This window comes from Pleurodeles waltl, chromosome 2_1 (assembly GCF_031143425.1).
Source record: "Pleurodeles waltl isolate 20211129_DDA chromosome 2_1, aPleWal1.hap1.20221129, whole genome shotgun sequence".
NCBI classification, from domain to species: Eukaryota; Metazoa; Chordata; class Amphibia; order Caudata; family Salamandridae; genus Pleurodeles; species Pleurodeles waltl.
This window is the reverse complement of record NC_090438.1, coordinates 583,251,617-583,272,188: the sequence shown is the minus strand read 5'-3', so window position 1 is coordinate 583,272,188 and position 20,572 is coordinate 583,251,617. Positions and strand designations below refer to the sequence as shown.

Genomic DNA, 20,572 nt, shown 5'->3' with positions numbered 1-20,572 from the left:
CAATCTGTTCCCCTCCTCCAGTAAAGGTTTAAAAAATATTCATGGCCTTCAAATAATAATAGAGCGCTAAGTTTCTAAGTCTGTATCATTGTCATGCAATTACTTGACCTCCAAAGCCTCTTTTACAACGACTCTACAGTTATCCTCCAAAGCTGTAATCCAGATGTTCAGGCCCATCTGCGGTATAAGCAATTTCACTCCGATTTGCTCCTTGTAGGAAAGCATAACATACTAACACCTATTGTATCATTTAAACTGAGCATGAATAAAGGAGATTACACACGATGCGCTGCATGAACTAACTGGGCTTTTATGGGATTCGGGGGTCCTTGAACTGACATGTCAGGCAGTGTGGTTTATGCAACAGCAAATACAAATATAACCATATGATATCATGTAAACCACTAAATTTAGAGCTAATGCAGCTACACTGCCTCCATTATACAAGTTATACAATTACTGGAGTTGAGGGGAGATGTTTTCAATGTTACCAAATGTTTACGATTTGTAATTTTCTGAATTCGGCTCCTCTTTTTAAATACAGTGTTCCGTAGCACTTATCAGTTTGATTTGTCTCGTATGATATTACCTTTGTGGTTTTGTACTACTGAGCTTGATGGGTAATATAAACCAAATAAAATATTAATTCCTTATTGTGCATGTGAAAAATAGAAGATAATATCAGGAACCTCCTAGAGCTGATGCATAATGGCAGTTAGAATGGAGGTATACAGTTTGAGCCTGTGGGGAGCTTTTAGCGAGGGGGGAGAAAGCCGCAAAGGAAAAGCTTCCACCCCATGTACTACACCACCTCTCTATTCAAGAATCCAGTAAGAATGAACGGGCTGATGTATTAAAATATTTTGTGGTCGCAAAGCCTGGGATTAACAAAACTACAGGTTTTGTGACCACCAAACCCCAAGTCGCAAAGTACAAAAGGTATATTAAGAGTTGAAATTTGCAAATGTGTTTCTGAGTAATCATGTACAAATTGCAATTCCTTATGACGCTGGCGTAAGAGTGATTGTGAAGTGGGAAGTCCCCACGTTACGAATTACAATGAAAAGTACCAATGCTATGCAACCACAACTGCAGTCACAAATCATTGATAAATATCAAGTCCTGAAATGGGGTGGGATGGAATTCGCAAGGTGGAAGCTGTGTATGAGGAACAGTTTCCACTTTGTGAATGTGCACTCAGGCATAGAGGGGAGGATACAGAGGTCCACTACGTGCTATCTTCAATGGCTTTTGCATCAGGCCAGTTTTTTAGGGCTGAGCACAAAGCGCTCGGTCCCTGCTGTAATCTCTATATGGGCTTGTAACCATGCCCACCGCACGCCCATGAGTTTGGTTGGCTTGTGGGCTTGCCAGTTAAAATTCGTTTACTTTCATTAGTGGAAGGCATGCATACGTCATGCCGTTTCTGGTGTTTAGCCCTCCTCGAGCGCACCAGCCAACTACTGAAAACACAGGAGGCTCCCTGTTTACTGTATGGTTTCTGCACTACTTTTTTCTATTTATTTCCTACGCAGCTCGATCTCGCTGGGCAGTAGTCGAGCGCTTTCCATCACATAGATCTTGTTATATGGATAATTGCATTTTTGCCAATACTACTTTTGACTGCGAGCGAACTTCTGTTTTGATTTTTATTTTCAACTTATGTGGCAACTGGAAATGTCCAGTTCGGAATTTAGACAGCAAATAGCTCTAACTGGAGCAAATGCCAGACCCATTGCATTGCAAATACTTGTTATTTGATTGATCCCAGCCACTGTCTCTTTATAGAACAGAAGCTTAAAAAAAGAACACTTGGCAAGTCAATCGCAGGCCTCCATCCCCATCTTCCAAATAATTTCAGTGGGATTCACAAACATTATTGCTGCCTCATTAATATTAACACAGTAGGGGTTTCTGCTAACCCTAGCAAAAGCTCATTTTTGCTATGTTATGGAACAGTACAACTGTCGCAGTGAAAAAAATAATTCACAGGTCGCAAACAAATCACTTTGCCAAGAAGATACCTAAGACCCAAAGTTCTCTCACAACTGATATTAAACAGGGTTCCTTGAAATTACGGGACCATGCAGTTTTGCACCCACATCACAATACGTGCTCCTACTAACGCCTCGAGGAAAATAGCTGAAAAACCAGATAAAACATGCATTATAGATGTAGTGTTGTGAGCTAACACATGGAGGCCACTGAGAGCTGAGATTTAAACTCCAAGTCTGCTGTTAAAATATCAATTGTTTTTTCATTTAATGTGCACTTTACCCAGATAATGAGAAACAATGGCACAACATTATGTCTATTAAATAGGACCAATCAAACATCTGCAAGTAGCTTAACTGATGGAAAACATAACAAAAGATGTATGCCTAGATAAAAGTCAACTTGTAGAAACTCAAACTCCTGAAAAAACGTATGCGCTTAACTTAAATGAAACATTATAGTTCCAAACTGCTGTCCATCAAGTGGGAAACTGGATGAGTATGACACTTACAAATTAGTGGCAAGAGAATGGTCAATACCCGTTAATAATTTATAAGATAAAATACATTATGAAAAGAATCGGAATGATAACATGCCAGAAATCCTGTAAAAATGCCCCAGAAAAGTATACATTGGTCTGATACCAGTCTGTGCTGCGACACAGTTTACTAATGTGGTCCAACTCACCCACCTATAACAAACCCAGAAGTAAGCTAGACCAAAGTGCGTCCAGTTGGCTAGCTTCAGCCTACGCAAGTGGAAACAGACATTTGGCAGGCCACCACAACATGTATTTGCCCTTCTAGACAATTAAATTAACTTTCCAATTTGCACCTTGTTCATTGATAATACTCCCCCCGCACTACACTCTTCAGGCTAACTGACTAAGTGCCAAAACTGATCAACAAACACATTATTAACGACCATATTTAACTTAAGGCACTGAACATCTTCCTCCTACTTAAACAATGCTGGCATGCTATTTTCCTTCCAGGCATCTGCAGGCAAGAAACCAAACGCCTATATGATTTAGATATTTCACCTCCTAGGACCCCTTTGTTGGCATTCATCCAACAAACATAAGATATATCCACACACTCCCTCCTTTTAAAGCGACTCTGAAAGCTCTTCTACTATAGTCTGAGCTCTAAAATCATACCACCTGATTCATCAATCCCATCACTCTCTGCAGTTAAAATCTAATGTAGTACTTTATAAATGTACCCTAAGGCTTAGATGATACACAGCATTTTGGTTGCGGGATCTCATTTTACTGTAACATTAAATGTATATAATTATGTTAAATGTGCTGTCAATGTATTGGCGCATTTACCACTAATCGCATTCACACCTTTATGTAACCATTTTAAATCTCAGCCCCTCAGACCGCCATGTTGACATTGTAAATAACATGATTTTGTGACTTCTATTTGGCAATGTACCAACTCAAGACATAATGAGTGAACGCAAGGCTGTTCCAATGAAATGGGAGCCTGGAGTCGAGGTGATATGAAACACAAGTATATCCCAATTGTGTTACTTTCAATGAGGTAGAAGCTGAATCACGCCCAATGATGCATTTTGTCTTCTTTCATTTTACTGTGTAGCCATCCTAATTCTCATCTGCAATAGTATGAAGTGCAACGAACAGCCAAAAGGCACATAATCAATCAACAGTAAAGGTGAAAAGATATACACAGAACACTCAGTCCCAGCAGCCAACCCAAGCCCAGGCTCAGATACCCTTGAAGCTCTAAGAATGCATATACACCACAAACAAGACATATTTGCGGCATAAAAGTAACCAAATGTATTAACTTCTTTTTCAACATCACTCATAGTAAAAAAAAAAAGAAAAGAAAAAATATACCGTAAATTGCACTCAGTGACCCACTAACCTTATTACTTTCAAACAGACAATTATACAGCCAAACCTACACACCTTCAACAATATCAACATTTCATAATATACAGATTCTTCAGTTTAAACATCTTATGAAATCCAAAGGAGAAAACTATAAGGTGTTGTGTGCCAATGGAATGTGTATTATTCTAGTAATTCAATAAGTTCAAAAATATATTGTTCAATATGGGTCCTCCCAGTACAAAGCTGACAACATTGTTTCAGCTTTTTAGGCTAACTGGCAATGGCTTTCATCAGGACACACTTAGCCCATGACACAGATCTCTTTGATCAAACCTTGAACAAACAATCCAGCAAATAAAAACATGAGGTAATAAAAACGCCTCTAACAAATATATTGCCTACATCCGATTTTAGTGCCATGTTGTTATGTATAACAATAATGTACGGCGGATATTAAATTGACTTCATGGGAGGGCCCTGCAAGTAGTGGAGAGGTGGTCACCTTACTTCTGACCCAGATGCATTTTTTGGAGGTACGAATGACTTAAGAGCAACGATTAAATTAATAAAATTTGAGGCCAATTGTTTAGCCCTGAAGAAATCCTATGTGAAAGGATGAAACGCGTTGGCTGTTGCTGTTGTGAATTCATGTATTATTGTTTAAAAGAGGGAAAGAAAAAAAGAATAAAAAGAAGATTTGCACAATTTCAAATCAAAGATTTGGACATTTTACATTAAGTGGTGGTGGTGCACTACCATTGTTCTAAATTGTAATTTTCCTTTAGCTTTAAAGGAGTACACCTTGGCAGCTGGTGTTGGTTTGAGTGCACACAAGGAGGACAGATAAATATCATTTTCTTCTATACTTTAGGACTTTTGGTCAGGTGATTTGATTTGTAGCCTGCTGCTCTCTTCTTGATGAATATTAAATTGGTATGTATAGCATTTCTGGTAAAATGATTTTCATCAAGTACAAACACAAACATTTGATTATATGAGCATACATTAGGGAGATCTGGGAAGCTGCGGTTTTCAATACAAGCCGGGAAGGACAGACAATTTCTGCAAGTAACATGCCTTCCTTAAGACAAGTCAGCAGTAAAGTACAGCAGCAGCCACAGTTTGACAACGAATTAGGAGGAGCAATAGGTTAATGTGTGGGTTGGGTGTAGCACAAAGGAGAGGTTATGTATGTATGTAGCACCTGAACTTAGCTAGGAAGCAGTGAAGCAATAAACAAGGGCAAGACTCAACTGGATATTAACAATAGTTAGACAAGGCAAGAAACAAGTAAGTTCTAGTGAGTTGGGGGTACCGCTCCTTGAAAAGATGTGTTTCAGGTTCGTTCTGAATTGCATGGGGATCAGACCACTTCTGATGTCAAGGAGCATTTCACTGCAGATCCTTGGAGTTTAGATGAAGGAGGGCTTTCCTCTCATTTTTTCCTACTAGCACCTTTTGTATCTCATATATGGTGAAGTTCTGGCCTCTGCTTTGCACAGTTTGCCACATGTGGTTAGATTTGTGGCCAGGTATATCAGTGAGTAACCAGGGAGTTAATGTTGGACAACGCTGGGAATGCTCAATGATGTAGTGGAATGCACTAAATGGGAAGTGTGTGGCTCAGTGACAAATGTGATGTGTTCAAAGATGCACGTTTGTCTTACTAGTTGTACAACACCTAAACTGCTATCATGCTTGGATTAGGCATGTGGATGTATAAGGGAAAACCTATTTCTGGTGTGTAGCATGTATCAGTTTGTGAGGATGAGCAGGATGGATCATATTGATCAGGATTGAAGACCAAGGGCAGCACCACCTTCACATGAAAGAAATCCCCAGAGCTTGAGGTTCAACTGGCTGCCTAAAGATATGTAATCCAAGCATACATTTTTCATATTGGATCATGAACGAATGTGAATAAAGACAGGGAAAAAGGAACCTGCTTGCACCTTGAGTTTCTGTCACTGTCTACTGTCCTTTTCTGAAAAGGCGACCACCTCAAGGGGCGGTGTATTATATAACCAATGATGAGGGTAGTTGGTCCCTGAGATATGGTGAGGGCTGGGTCACACACCCTAGCAGAGACAGGGAGTAAGAAATTGTGGGTTAATGTAAACAAGGTTACGGTAATAGTCCAAGAAAAATATGTTAGAAGAGACCTTTTTATGTCTATATTCTGAAAAACGTCAGAGAAGAGGAAAACTTGTGAAGAAACTTGTCCCTGCTGCAGTCACCATCGTGCTAATTTACAGTTTAAGCTTTTCACCCTATGCCTATACCTTTGGCATGGGAGACTCTGAAATTAACACTACTGAATAACTATGAGAATAAAAAGCACGTACATGCCAAAAGCAGTTCTTTGTAAAGGTCAGATTCTATTGCATATGCATGACTTCATGAACTTGCGAAATCCTCGAAGCTATAAGGAGACTTTAGTTAAAACAATAGGATACTACAATATGCCGACATAATCCATTTAATTTGTGGTATAGTCCTGCATCCGAATTCTACCAGCAGTCACCAAAGGATGTTTCCTTTGGTCCAGCAGGTACAGGCTCTAAATGGCATAAAAATATATTTTAATGATTTTATGGAGATGCACTGTATAATAAACAGGGCTGGAGATAAAACTTTACGATGCAAGTGTAATAAACATCTACATTATATTTTTCTATATTCTGAATGCGTTCCATAAAATAGAATATGTGACTACAGTTCTGACATGTTTTTGAAGAATACGTTTGTGCGCCAGTATGAAAGGGATGCTTTATTGTGGGTGGGCACCTACGGCAGAGCAGGAATTGAGCAACAAACGTGCCATCCCAGTATCAGACTAGAGGGAGAAAACCTACTCCAGATAACTAGGAAGCCTGAGATAGTTTAAAGAAAGTAACAAACAGGAATGACGAAACAGTGGACCGATGGGCAGAGATTAGGTAGAACTATTCTAGATCTGATCTTGCAGCCTGAGCTCACAGTACCTGGGCTCCACTGATGAAAGATGTGGGATGCTTTGTGGCATTTGATGTATTCTTTGAATAGTATTTCTCTTGAAAGCGCCTTGAAGGAGTCCTCACTAATTGATTAGTAGAGAGATAAAAACACTACTGACCCTGTCATATTTAGGATCAGAATCCTCAATGTCCTGAAAGGCCAAATTTCTTGCAGAGGACAAAATATGACTTAGGCCGTTGTTATGAGTTTGGCGGGAAATACCGCTGACTGCTGTGCTGGCAGCCACCAAAAGACCAGCAGTGTTGGCAGAATGCCAAATGGCCAAACATTTGCCAAACCTCACACACCGCCAGGGCCAACGACGGTGGAAAGGTGGGGCTCAGCAACCCGTCACCGCCATGCCAACAAAAATCCACCCACCAAATTATGATCCACAAATCAGCCCCACTGTCATTCAACTGCAGTACGCCATTAGCAGGTACGGACCGCCGCGGATAGTGATGGCACCCACCAACAACAACCTCATGCATTGGGTCATTCAAAAGCCACACACCTGAGACACATATACACACACACCACTATAACACACACACACATCCCACAATCCTTTGCAACGCCAATTGCACCATAGTTATTGCCACGAACACCATGCACACACTCTACAAACCTATTACACAAGTCACACACACACACTAGACAACACAAACTAGACAACACAAACTACACAACCACCACATACCCCCAACCAGAACCCACACTTACACACCCCCACACACACCCCACACACACCACACCACCCCCACCAACTAACCGTCACACCACCATGCACATTACACACTATGGCACCCCCCAAAGCACCCCCGCTTCACTGATAGGGAGCTAAGGAACATGGTGGGCAAAAAACTCAGAATCGAGCCGCAGCTGTTTGGGGCACGGGTACAGCACCCGTCCATCACCAGGAAGATGGAGCTATGGCAGAGGATTGTCAGCAAGGTCAACGCAGTAGGAAACCATCCACGCACAAGGGACGACATCATGGAGAGGTGGAGAGGTGGAACGACCTGCGGGGGAAGGTACGTTCCCTGGCATCACAGCATCAAATAGCAGTACAGAAGACTGGCGGTGCCCCCCCTCCACCTCCCGAATACACGACTAGGAGGAGAAGGTATTGGCTATCATGCACCCAGAGGGCCTCACTGGAGGACTGGACTCGGGTAGTCAGATAATCTACCCTACCATGTATCCCACCTGTAATGCATGTCTCACCCTACCCCTCTCACTACCACTAGACACCCTATCCCATGCACATCCAACATCTCAAATTCAACAGTACCCAGAATCCCTGTATGCCAACAACACCCCATCCAACTCACAACCCCTCCCTGTGAGCACAATCACCAACCCCTGCATGTAATGTATGCTGCACTACATCACCCACAATGCACCACCTATGCCATGACTAAAAATGCATCACACCTATCCCAAAGTGCCCCTCACTGCATGCAAGTGACTGGGAATTGAAGCACAACAAACAGGTGGCCAGTGCTGCAAGGGAAATGGCAATGACAGCATAGTGGGGCAGAAAACAGAAGACAAATACGACAATGGCAAAAACTACAAAAAAGAAACAAATAGAAAATGACAAAAATACTCAGGGACACTACTGTCAATGCCAAATCCCCTCCAGCACTGCCACTGCACCATCACCCACTAGCCACAATTAATAACACATTGCAGGAAACTAAATACTCATTGATGTGACACACAGGTACCACAGCCCAGGCCACCCGGACTGAGATGGCAAGAAGTGCAATTCCCCCACCAAAAGAAGAAGGCCCCAGTGAGGAGAGTGCAACTGCATGTCTGGACCTAGAAGAATTCCCTAGCCCATCCCACAGCCCTGGGCAGTCATTCTCCAGAAGCTCTACCCAGGACACCACTGGCACCCCCACCACTCAGCCACCACCATCACCACTGGCCCAACGTCCCCACACCAGTGTCTCCAGGCCACGGACTGTCTGCCCACCTGTACAGAGATTGGAGTCACCACCCACCAACAGGCAGGATGATGAAGGCCCCTGTGCAAGTGGGACTTGCCCACCTGTAGTGGGGACACAGGCACAAGGGGCTAGGCTCAGTAGGAGGATGTCAGTGGCCCAGGGGGGTAGGCCAAGGAGGGATGCGGCTGCCCTTAAGCCATATCAGAGATCCTGGGGGCATACCACCATTCGCAGGACAGGATGGGCCAGATCCTGCTCACGTTGCAGGACAACCAGAGGCTGCACGTGTCACACCACCAGGAGGCCATGGAGCACTGGAAACAACTAAATGCTACCATGGCCTCCATTGCACTGGTGCTGCAGAGGTTGCCTCACATATTGCCAGAGTCCACCACCCACCAGCAGGCCCCTTCTACCACCCAGGACACAGCCCAGCCATCAACATCTGCAGCAGCCAATGAAATGATGGTCCTGCCAGAGGACACACAGGACACCAGCACCACTTCCACTGTAGCCCAGGAAGTCCCTCGCAAACGTGGCCGGAGAGCCAGACAAACCAGTGACTCTGTAGTCACGACAAAGCCCACCGCCAAGTAGTGACTCTGCCCTGAACTGTTTCCCTTGTGTGCCACTGAGCCATCTTGTTGCCTATCCACTGCCATTTGGTCATTTCACACTGGCCACATCAATTCTGTCCCTGTGCTACCAACAGCTGTGGAAATGTAACAGAGTATTTTGTTCACCATGTCCCCAATCCCTTCCACATTCCCATCCCTTTTGTCATGCACAACATCACTAAACAGTACCTTATTACACCAAAATGTTGTTATTATTTCATACCAATGTTACAGATTTAAATGTAACTGACATCATCAAACATGAATTTAAGTACACCTATCTTGCAGGAACACATTATACAGAGAGGTGGATGGTATGTACGTGACACTGTACACTCCAGGAGTGTTAAATTCATCCCTTCAACATCCATGATGTAGCCAAATGTCAGGGTTAGGACACCATAGCAGCATCTGTCAGCAAGTGAAATGTAACACAATTTTAACTGCACTGTACCTATACAACTGTATCCACATTTGCTGCCAGACATGCACCCCACCCCACCCCCATTACAGCATGGGGAACTCGTTAAAGGTCTCACATATAACTAATGTGGGCTATGCACTACTCACACATGCGTAAAAACACATCTTTACATGTATATGTATGTAGAGTGGCAGATGAAAAGAGAACAATACACCACCCACCATAGTGTCTAGGAATGCCAACTTGCAAGGACAATTGTCAGCCCTTGCACCACCACAAGTGTCACATCCATTAAAAATATCCAGATGAGCTCCAGACAACAGCCCTTTTAGAGGTATGTGGATAAAAAAGCCATCACAGTGTAATGCAGGTAATGATGATGTGTAAAACTACTGTGACCAATCTGTAGAACACTCTACAGATGGCTAAAAGTGGATCCCCAAACATCCATACATACACATACTCCTATCCACACAGCGCTGTGGAGGTACAGTCACGATCTGCCACTGACATCCAGCCCAGTCTAGCTAACATCACAGTGCAACATGTACCTGAGAGTCATTGGAAGTAGAGCTGTATTAGATGGGTCCTGGAGTCAACTTCATCCCCCTCATCTTCTCTATCACTGTCATCCACCCCCTGAGATCCCACAGGTGGGAATGCTGCATCCTCCTCTTTCAGTAGTGGAACATGTTTCCTCAGAGCCAAATTATAGAGCATGCAGCAGGCCACTACAATCTGACACACCTTGTCAGGGGCATAGCACAGTGATTCACCGGACATGTGCAGGCAGCGGAATCTAGCCTTCAGGAGCCCAATGTTCCGCTCAATCACCCTTCTTGTGTGACCATGGGCATCACTGTACCTGTTTTCTGCATCTGTCCTTGGATTTCTCACAGGTGTCAGGAGCCACTGCCTGTTTGGATATCCTGAATCACCTGGAAAGAGGGCTAAAAGTTTCTTCAAAAGACACTTTGCTGCAATACAAACAAGCTGACAGTCATGTATGACTGCAGATCTCTGTCATACACACCCACCTATTAGCCAGGCTCTCTCCCATTGTAGTAGTGTCATCGTGTGTGGCACACTGCTGTTCCTCAGTATGTAGGCATCATGGACAGATCCAGGGACTTATGCAGCCACCTGTGAGATATACTGATCTGCAAGACAGACCAACTGCACATTCAGTGAGTGGTAGTTTTTGCTATTCCTGTACACCTGTTCCTTGGCTCAGGGGGAATTAGGGGTATGTGGGTGCCATCTATGGCACCAATCACATGTGGTATGTTGGCAATAACATAATAATTTGATTTGACTGTAGTGAGATCAGGGTTTTGGGCAAACTGGATGTAGCTCTACATGTGTCTTATAAAGCCACACATTAATTTAGTAAGGATGTTGCTGAACATTGGCTGTGACACACCGGATGCCATGCCCATTGTCACCTGAAATGACCCAGTTGCTAAGAAATGTAGGACTGATAGCACCTGCAATGTTGGAGGGATGGCATATGGGCTTCGTTTTGCAGCATGAGTTCATGCTCCAATTGGGCACACATCTCACAGATTGTGTTACAGTTCAGGCGATAAGTGATGATGATGTGGCACTCCTCCAAGTAGCACACAACTTTAAATAGTAAATTGTAATCCAAGACAAAAAGTAAAACCATTTGCACGAGACAGAAAAAAGGAACCAAAAGTTGGCAGTTTAAAAAAAAAAACAAGTAGCCATAAATCACAACCATAAGTGCCAATTACATGGCCAAAGAAGGTAACACAAGAAATAGGGGGCTATTGTGAGTTCGGCAGGCGGCACTGCTCACTGCCGCCACTTGACTGCCAGTGCGGTGAAGTCCCCGCAGGCCCTATTATGATTTTCCCACTGGCCCTTTACATTGACGGTGGATCCTAATGAAGCCAGCGCTAATATGTCGGTGCAGAAGATGCAGCAGCACCCGTCACGCATTTCACTGCACGACGGGCTGTGAATGGGGGCCCCCCCGAGTCATCCATTCCGCCGGCTTTTCCCAGGCGGTGTAAACCGTCAAGAAAATGGTAGCGGAAAGGGGCTCCCAAATCCCGACGGTGGTGCTGCATGCAGCGCCACCCTGTAGGATTACAAACACCAAGACCGCCAGGCTGCTTGCTGGTGGCAGCGGCGTTTCGAACATGGTGGCTCCGCTATGTTCATAATATGGCGGGCGGACTGTCACGACCGCATCGGTCCACCAACCACCGTCAGTCTGGCGTTCCCAGGACCGCCAGACACATAATGAGGGCCTTAGTCTTTGGTGATTGCTCAGAGAAGTTGCGAGTCAACAAATGGCTCACTGGAAAGGCATCTGCACAATCTACATAAAACATTATTTTCTGACAACTATACATCATTTAAGTTTGTGATTTTCTACCATAGAGTATATAATTATAGTTGTAAATGCTACTTATATATTGCCTACTATGCTTGCCTGGACGTTGAAGAACTTTGCGGCGAGTAGCATGCTACTCTGGAACCCAAGAGTAGAGATGATAGTAGATTAGTAAAATGTTTTTTTGCATTAGTTGTGTTAGGTCTGTGCTCTTGAAATTCTTGTGTGTTTAGTAAAGTTTAGAGTAGGGATAGGATGGTGAGAACGGATTTCAGAGGGGAAGGAGTAAGGAGCTGAACGCTTGAGAAAGGTGTCTTGGGTTCATAGCAGTTAGAAAAGTTTGAGATGGGGCAGAGAGAGGAGACATGGGACCAAGGTTAAAAGGAAGATTGTATTCGGTAGCAAAAAACTTAAATTATCTTAAATGTATATATTTGAACATGATACTTGGATTGCTGGTGTTTCATGAAGTCAATAGTAGAGTATCAACTATTATCTCAATGAAAGAATTAACCTTTGCAGTATCACATAAGAGTTCATCAGCAGGCCTCAATGATAAGAGAAACAGCTTTTACAACGTTGGCATTAAAACACAATTGCTATACCAAGCATTCATTAAAACGCAATGCCGTTACCAAGCATTGTCTTTTCGATGCAAACCTTCACCATGCATATATCTTTAGCATGCATGCTTTTACAACATGTATATATGATGTAAGTGTATGGATTTGTTTTGTACGCACAGACACACACATATGAGTATCTAATTATGGCACTTTGAATCAATCTCCTGTAACTCAACGGTACATAAATGGACAACAGGTGGGTGAGTTCTTACATTTTAATTATTTGAGTATTTTCTTAGTAGAGGTGGCTTGACTGCCACACAAAGTGCCAAAACACGAGCATGGATAAATCATAACAAGTATTGAAATCATATTAGATTCATGACAAAACATTAAAAGTCCCCATTATGAGATTCTTTCAGATGAAGGAGTCTCCAGTAGTCTTGTATGGATCAAGTTCAGTGGGCGACACAAAAAGGAACCATATTAGTGATAGAGAGTAGCTCAATAGGTTACAGGACAAATTCTAGCATTTTGCCTTATACCTAAAAAAAGAGAACCCCGTTTCCGCCGTTCACTTTGAACTTGTGACTTCTTAATAGCAGGGATGTATATATGCAGCTGTGAGCTTCTGATTTAACTTGTTCCCTGAGTGAGGCTTCTTTACTTTATCAAATGCCCTATGAAAAATGGATCAATGGAAAACATTCTGGACTTTTGGCCACCTGCAGTGAAATCAAGCATGGATGTACAGCTGCAAAGAAGTCTGATGCATTGAGTTCTTCTGGTGATAGGATGTCCAAAAGCTCTCCTGGCCATGAAGAAGGCTCTGTGAGTAGGTCTGGACTCACCGCTTACCATGATTGTCCTTGGACTGAGTATATATATAAACAGAAAAAGTGCCCTTCAGTATAAGGCCCTTTTGAATGTTTTGTTCCAATGACAATACCATCAATAACACCAATAACACTCATACAGGAGTGCCATAATCCATCGGAAATTACGTTGCCCAAACGAATTACAACAGCAAGTTTGCACAGTGTTATAATATTCACATATTCAGAAAATACAGTTACCTCTAGAAACTTCTAAAATGACCGTTGGCCCACATTAACTCCCAACCAATAATATTACGCTTGTAATCAGGCACTTAACAGCACTAAGAGTGGCCCAGGAAAGCTTATGGCAATTACAGATAATTGGGGTGTGAAATTTAGAAAGGAGTCAGAGGTGTGGGATTCCTATAGCCCGACTTCCAGCTCGTATTGTTTGGGGTCAAGGGCAACAAGTTTTCCTGTTTATTTTGCCCTACGACAAGTACGCCTAACACCCTACAGCACAAACCTTTTGGCTGCCAGTTTACAGTACTGAATTATGGATCAAGGAAGGGCATTGTTTGCAACTAAGGTAATATTTGTGTCCATATGTTAATGCTGTTTGAACTTGTATTGATGGTTCATTAATGCAAGGCCTTTATTATTAGCGTGAGCGCTCTAGGAAAATGTAAACTCAGACTGCACTGCGGATAGTGGTCTCAATATAAAAATATGCACGGATGTTTGCAAAGTTTAACAATATTAGGCTACCTAAAATGCTCACAGAATGTTTTCTGATTAGATGCAAATATTTGCATAAGCTTGAAAGCAAGATTGAGGAGTCTGCTTCAAAGTAAATGTTCACAAAGGTACCATTTCTTGCAACAATCATCTACTAAAGTGTGCTGATGTACGCTAGTATTCCCAAACAATATTCATAATGGAGGAATCAGAGCAACCTTTTTTACCATGACACATGAACATGAAAATAAACAATTATTAGCAAAACCAATAGGTATGACATTTGTGGTCAGCCTTTTGGTGTTGTCAATTTGTGGCTTGTTTTGACATGGTTTTTGTAACACTTATTGTTGTGGAAGCTCACAGGCCCTGACCTTTATAACTAACTTTGGCAAAAAGCAATAATATGTTTTTGTCTCAAAAAGCACACATTGCAACAGTAGTCTCTGGCACTGACCAAAACTACTTTGTGTGCCGATATGCTCCTTGTGAAAGAGCAGAATGCTGTCACTCACAGTGAAGCCAGTCTTTAAAGAGAGATTTTTAATAAAAACAAAAGGTATTGGTTAACTCAAGTCTTAATTCGGGGCCTCAATCCTGAAACAAAGTTACAAAAGTGCATCTATGATATATTCCCTTGCATTATTGCAGATTTACAGCTTTCATGAATTCACAATAAATTACAGAAGTAGGCCAGGAAATCGTACTCCTAGAAAATATTTGTGAACTGCATAATATTCAAGTATGGGAGACCTGCATTCCATTACCACCAGTAATAGACAAGGTCTGGCCTTTTGCATTACTTTACCTCTTTACATATTACTCATTTATATTTTTTTTTATTAAACAGAAGGCATTCTATTTAAAACAACATTAGCTTAGCAAAGCAACGGACAAATGTAAAATACTTAATGTCCATGCACAACCCAATGTGCAGTGTAGGACGACTGAAGCAAAAATTACCTTGGAAGAACCTTCCACATTTACAATTATATTACCTGCTACAAACGAGCTACGAGATCTATAGCCAAAATTATATTGTAGAAGCTACTACTAAAACTCCAGGTGGTCTGGACCATGGCTCCATTTATCTGATAAAATTCATACACCAAATCTGTTGTAGGGAAAATTACTCAACACCCCCAAATTCCACCACCATCATCTTGATCACCTCCCAGGCTTCAGTTGGAGCATTTGATAACATACAACAAGTAGGAAGCAAACCAATGCTGACCTGTCTGTAGGTTGCATCTAACAAGGTATCCAGGTTCTGGAGCGGGGCAGGAGTCTTGTCTTTGAAGCGGGTGAGAAGGCGCCGCTCAATGGCTCTGAACTGCACAGCCGTTTCGGAAAGCAGCTGATCCAATTTGTCAGCATTCAATCGTAGCTGCAATGGAGAGAGTAGAGAAACTTATTACACTGGGACCATACGAGTTCAAAGCAAGGCAGCAAAGACAATAACACATCTATACTTGTCAACCAACTTTAATCATAAGTGTTCTTGTAAAAGGGTGTTCTATTAGTAACAACCGTCCGAGATGATGATTGCAAAATTTGCAGTGAGTACTCTCCCTGAAACAAATTACACAAATATGCAGCCAAAGCAAAAAAACTTGCAATAGGACATCTAAGTCCCAAGCATGGCGAGGCACAACAAAACTGAAACGGCAGAAAGTCAAATGTACAATCCAAAATTAAGAAAACAGAAAGAAATGTTATCAAGAACAGTATAACATTAGCAAAAATCCAGTAGGGGTTTTCAAATCCTTACGAAATTATGGGCAGCGACAATAGCAAGGACAGCAGGACTTCCATGCTCTAGAGGTTGTGCAGAAAAGGAGTGAGATGATAACTTGGAGTATTAAAACTAGGGAATAGTCTCATGATAACTAACCTCTGAGTAGCTCTTAGAACCCAAGAGATCTGTAGCTTCAAATCAATGGATTATACAACAAATGTTGAAAAGAATGGGGCAGTGCATAGGTATCGTGAGTAAAGGAATAATACGGTGCGCCTCTGCACCCCTGAAACATCCTTGTAGTTGCATGGAAAATACCATCCTGGAAAGATAAACATGAACCAGACATATCCACCAATAAGTAATTTGCACTGACCAGTCTTGAAGTAACCAGTGCCGGTACAGCAGCAGGAAAGATGGAACAAGAGGCAAACACTTTAGGATCAAATTTATATAAGGTGACGAAATAGACTTCTACAAAAAATTAGCTGAGGGTCTGTCTGCCTTTCTGTACCCAACTTAGAGGGTTGAGCAAGGCAGCAGAACCTGATGGTGCAGCAAGCGAGAGCTCTATGATAGGGTGCTCAATTGGGCAGTGGTAATGGGAGCAGCCTATCTCCTGATGGAGGCTGACAGCAGTATGTCATTACATCAGCACAAGACCATCCTGCCAGTACTGGATGGAACGCATGAGAATTATCCCTGATGCACTTGCAGCATGCATCAGGGGTATTTCTCAAGCAGTTACTGGAGATGTACCTATTGTACGAGGGGAACTTTAAAATGTAGGCATTGGAGAAGTACTCCAACTTTACAAACATTCAGCATGGGGGGGGTGGCAGCAAAAAAACTGGTTGGTCTCGTGAGCCATAGTCAGAAGAGCAGTATACAAGGGCAGAGTCACAAGGCAAAAGTCATTGTGGGCTAATAAATTGGGGTAACTGCTCGCCCTCACGAGGGATACAAGAGCCGCTACAGGTGAAAAACAGAGGCCAGCAAGGCAGTAGTGACAAATTGCAGCAGTCAAGCTATCAGCAGTGAGGAGCAGGTATTTTCTCATCACTGATACTTGAGCGGACGGATTCCAAAATCATAAATCAGACACTTGTGCGCCGATTACGAGTTGCACGGTTCTGGTGAGATACAGACTTTGTACCCGTCATTACTGGTGTCATGCCGTAACTACCCCCTCCCCCCCGGTATTGTGCAATTAAGCATTAAACCCCTGAGAACAGGGAATAACAATATGAGCACAAAATTACTTTGTGGAATTCAGCCCATTATTCTCTATTTCACATGAAATTCCACTCTGCACAACCGGTAATCAGGAGCTTAAGTTTTCTGAGTAAAGTTAATGTTTTTGGAGTATAGTTCAGAAAAAAAAGGCCTAGATGCAAGTTTTCAAGTTAAGACTAGACCACAACAAACACTAAAAGTTTAACTGGAGATGCCATTATACAAGAAAACCACAAGCTTGATAGAGCTGAAAAACAGCTCTGTACCATAGAAAGTATGGAATATGAGGAAAAAAGGCAAAACTCTTACTTAGCAGGAATTAGTTACAGACAGCGTTTAATGGATCCAAGAGATAGCAAGAGCATTTGATGATGTCTGGGTTCAGGTAGATGGAGACTCTAGAACCAGGTGTCAGGTTTCCCAATGTAGTGATACATATGGTAAATAGCAGAGGAGACAGAGTCAACAACTGGGGCATGCCAAAAGACCTGGATAGTGGATAGGATCTGGAGGAAATTATTTGATGACAGCAGGGGCCTCCACCAAAAAAGAGGCAAACCACTTTAGAACTCTGCCTCCAAAACGCATGCAAATAGAAAATATATTAGAATATTAACTATTCACAAATGTCAGACCATATCAAAAGCAACTGTGATTCAGGTAATGAAGGAGACAAGCAGACTAAGGGTGTAATATAATTATTGTATTATGGTGTGTGTGAAGAAGTGTCACTTGCTGCACAAATCCGAAGGAGCTTATCCAGACACCAAACATCAACCTCCAACTCTGCCTCACAAAGCTTCCTTCGAGACAGTTTAGGGGCGAGTCACTGCACTATCATAGCTTTCCCCCTGAAACTATCTTTCTTTGCCCCTTCGCCTAGAGTCAAATATCAGCACATTTTGTAAACACCTGAACACTCACCTCTTCAGGCAAAAGAACTTGAGTGATGAATTGTATGTTGCACCCCCTCTATAACATACCTGTCTATCTTGTACTCTGTGGTTTCCATTGGTGCTATGAATGCGTTACACAAATTAACAATGAAAACAACTGAACAAAATACAGCCCAGTAATGTGTTGGAAGCTAACAATAACAGGAGGATCTAAGATGGATGTTTTTAGAAGAAAATGATTACTTACAGAGCATCTGCTTGCACAGTCCAATGGATTCAAACACCACCACAGAAGCACACCAAACCTGAGTCAATGCAGTTCTCATAGCAGCCAATATGATGATACAGAACAGCAAAGAGAGAGAGCTCCAAAACATCTATGGCAGTGCCAGAGAGCAAGAGACTCGGAGTACTCAAGAGTCTGCAGGAGTTCTCCTAGCATGATTGGATGTCGAGACTGCCCAAGATGGTCACAGTGGTGTAGCAGATATGAGGTTAGTAGAGGAAGCCACGAAGAAAGCATGGAAGGCACATGCCTCTGCATATTCTTTCCAAAACTATCTGCCCTTTGGAAAATCTTTGAAAACCATTTTATTCTGCTTATCTTTTTACCTTCTTGACATTTCAACTTCCACTTGCACATTTCCTGTTTCGTAGCACTAAGATAACACCCTCCACAGAGATGGACACTGCTCTTGGGAATTAATGAAGCACTTTAATCCAAATGTATCATTATTCAACTTAGATTCAGAAAAAGATTCATCAGTATCTGAGCCTACCTTCCAGAATGGAAGAGAAGTGAGGAAATATTGCATCCTTCCAGTGGGAGACATATCTACCCTCCATAATCCATGGTAGTGGGGAAATGGCAACATATGCTATATCTACAGTGAAGAACTGGAATACTCGAAGTGTAAGAAACAAAGTGACGTTTTCTCATAAATGTGATAATAATAAAACTATCCAACAAAAACTGGATGGCCTTGGTCATGAAGGCTGAAAGTCTGAGATGACTTTCACACATCAGGAATTGCAACCCCTTGGATATGAACATTCAAACACCAGGGGGCGTGTCAGACCCCATTCGGGGCAGGCGTGTATGGGCAAGGATAGGGCAGATGGAAGCTACTGGTGGTTCAGTTCATTTGGAACTAGTGCCCTTGGGTCCATCGTTCTATAGTTATGCAAACTGGGGCAATTTCAACCCTTTCCACACTTGAATCTCATTTCAGCAAAGGAGAGCAGTCGCAGCGATCTCAGGGAGTAAATGCGGGGGACAAATAGCTCTGAAATCAACAGTCAAAAAACAGACAGAATAAATTATTGTCTAGTCCAGTGCCAGTCTTGTAAGTAAAAGAAACAACTTTCAGAAATGGTTTGATTTTGTGCCAAGGCTGCTTTCCAGGCACAGCCTGTGTGCAAATTGATGGTTCTCACAGCAGGTAGCAGGGGGGCATGCTCCAAGCAGGTGTATCCTGAACTTGACCAAAATGAAGTGTGAGTTATCTGCAACGGTCTATCATCACCTTCCTGAACTAATACGCAGAGGCAGGCAAAAAGCTGATCCTGCCTAGAAACTTCCTCAACTTGAATAACTGAAAGCGCAGTCCAAGCGCTCCCTACATACCGTCCACTAAACAGCATTGCTCAGAAAAAAACTAATCAGCAACCCTTTGCTAACAAGGACTTAATAAAATTTCTAAAGGAAGCCCCTTCTCCATCTTCCTCACTTCAGTATCTGGGTCTCCACCCACAAGCCACAGAAATGCAATCAATACACTACAACTGTCTGGGAAAGCTATTCTTACCCTCCATCCTTGCCATGCTAAATCATGGCTACCACTGGCCTCTGTATACAGACTTGTACAACATACAGAGTACTACTACCATAAATATGCTACACACAGAGCACACATACTCACATGCACACACACACACACACACACACACACACACAAGCACATCAGTGCAAGGTTCTGGGTACCACATAAGAGTAGATTTTTACACTAAAGGGGTCAGTTCACTGCACTCTTACAGACAAAGAGAAAAAGGTCTGGTCACACCTAAAACACACAAAACATGGTACGCTCCCACTACTGCTTTACGTGATGTACCCAGGTCAAGGACAGTAGTCCACTGATTAATATGAGAGCATGCTTGCTGAGCCCTTCTAGGTCAAACTGGCAGTAATGGGCTTAGACCTCTGTGCATACCCTGAATTAGTATGAATGCAAAGCCAAAATACCAGTTTGACGTGCAGTCCCACACTCGGAGAGGGGAACTATGAGGACTTTCCAGTCCCAATAAGCCGTATTACACAAAGTGCCCTGGGCATAAAAGATGTTTGCACAACT

The 20,572-nt window shown here is 42.6% G+C and overlaps 1 protein-coding gene across 4 annotated transcripts in view; it reads right to left on the bottom strand.

Annotated features, from left to right (window-relative positions):
• BBS9 (Bardet-Biedl syndrome 9) overlaps positions 1-20,572 on the bottom strand; it is a 1,749,160-nt gene that overhangs the window by 798,724 nt on the left and 929,864 nt on the right. For all 4 annotated transcript variants that reach the window (XM_069215484.1, XM_069215483.1, XM_069215485.1 and 1 more), the window contains one exon: positions 15,583-15,735. In XM_069215484.1, the coding sequence (XP_069071585.1) occupies positions 15,583-15,735 (153 nt within the window). The remainder of the gene's footprint in view (positions 1-15,582; positions 15,736-20,572) is intronic.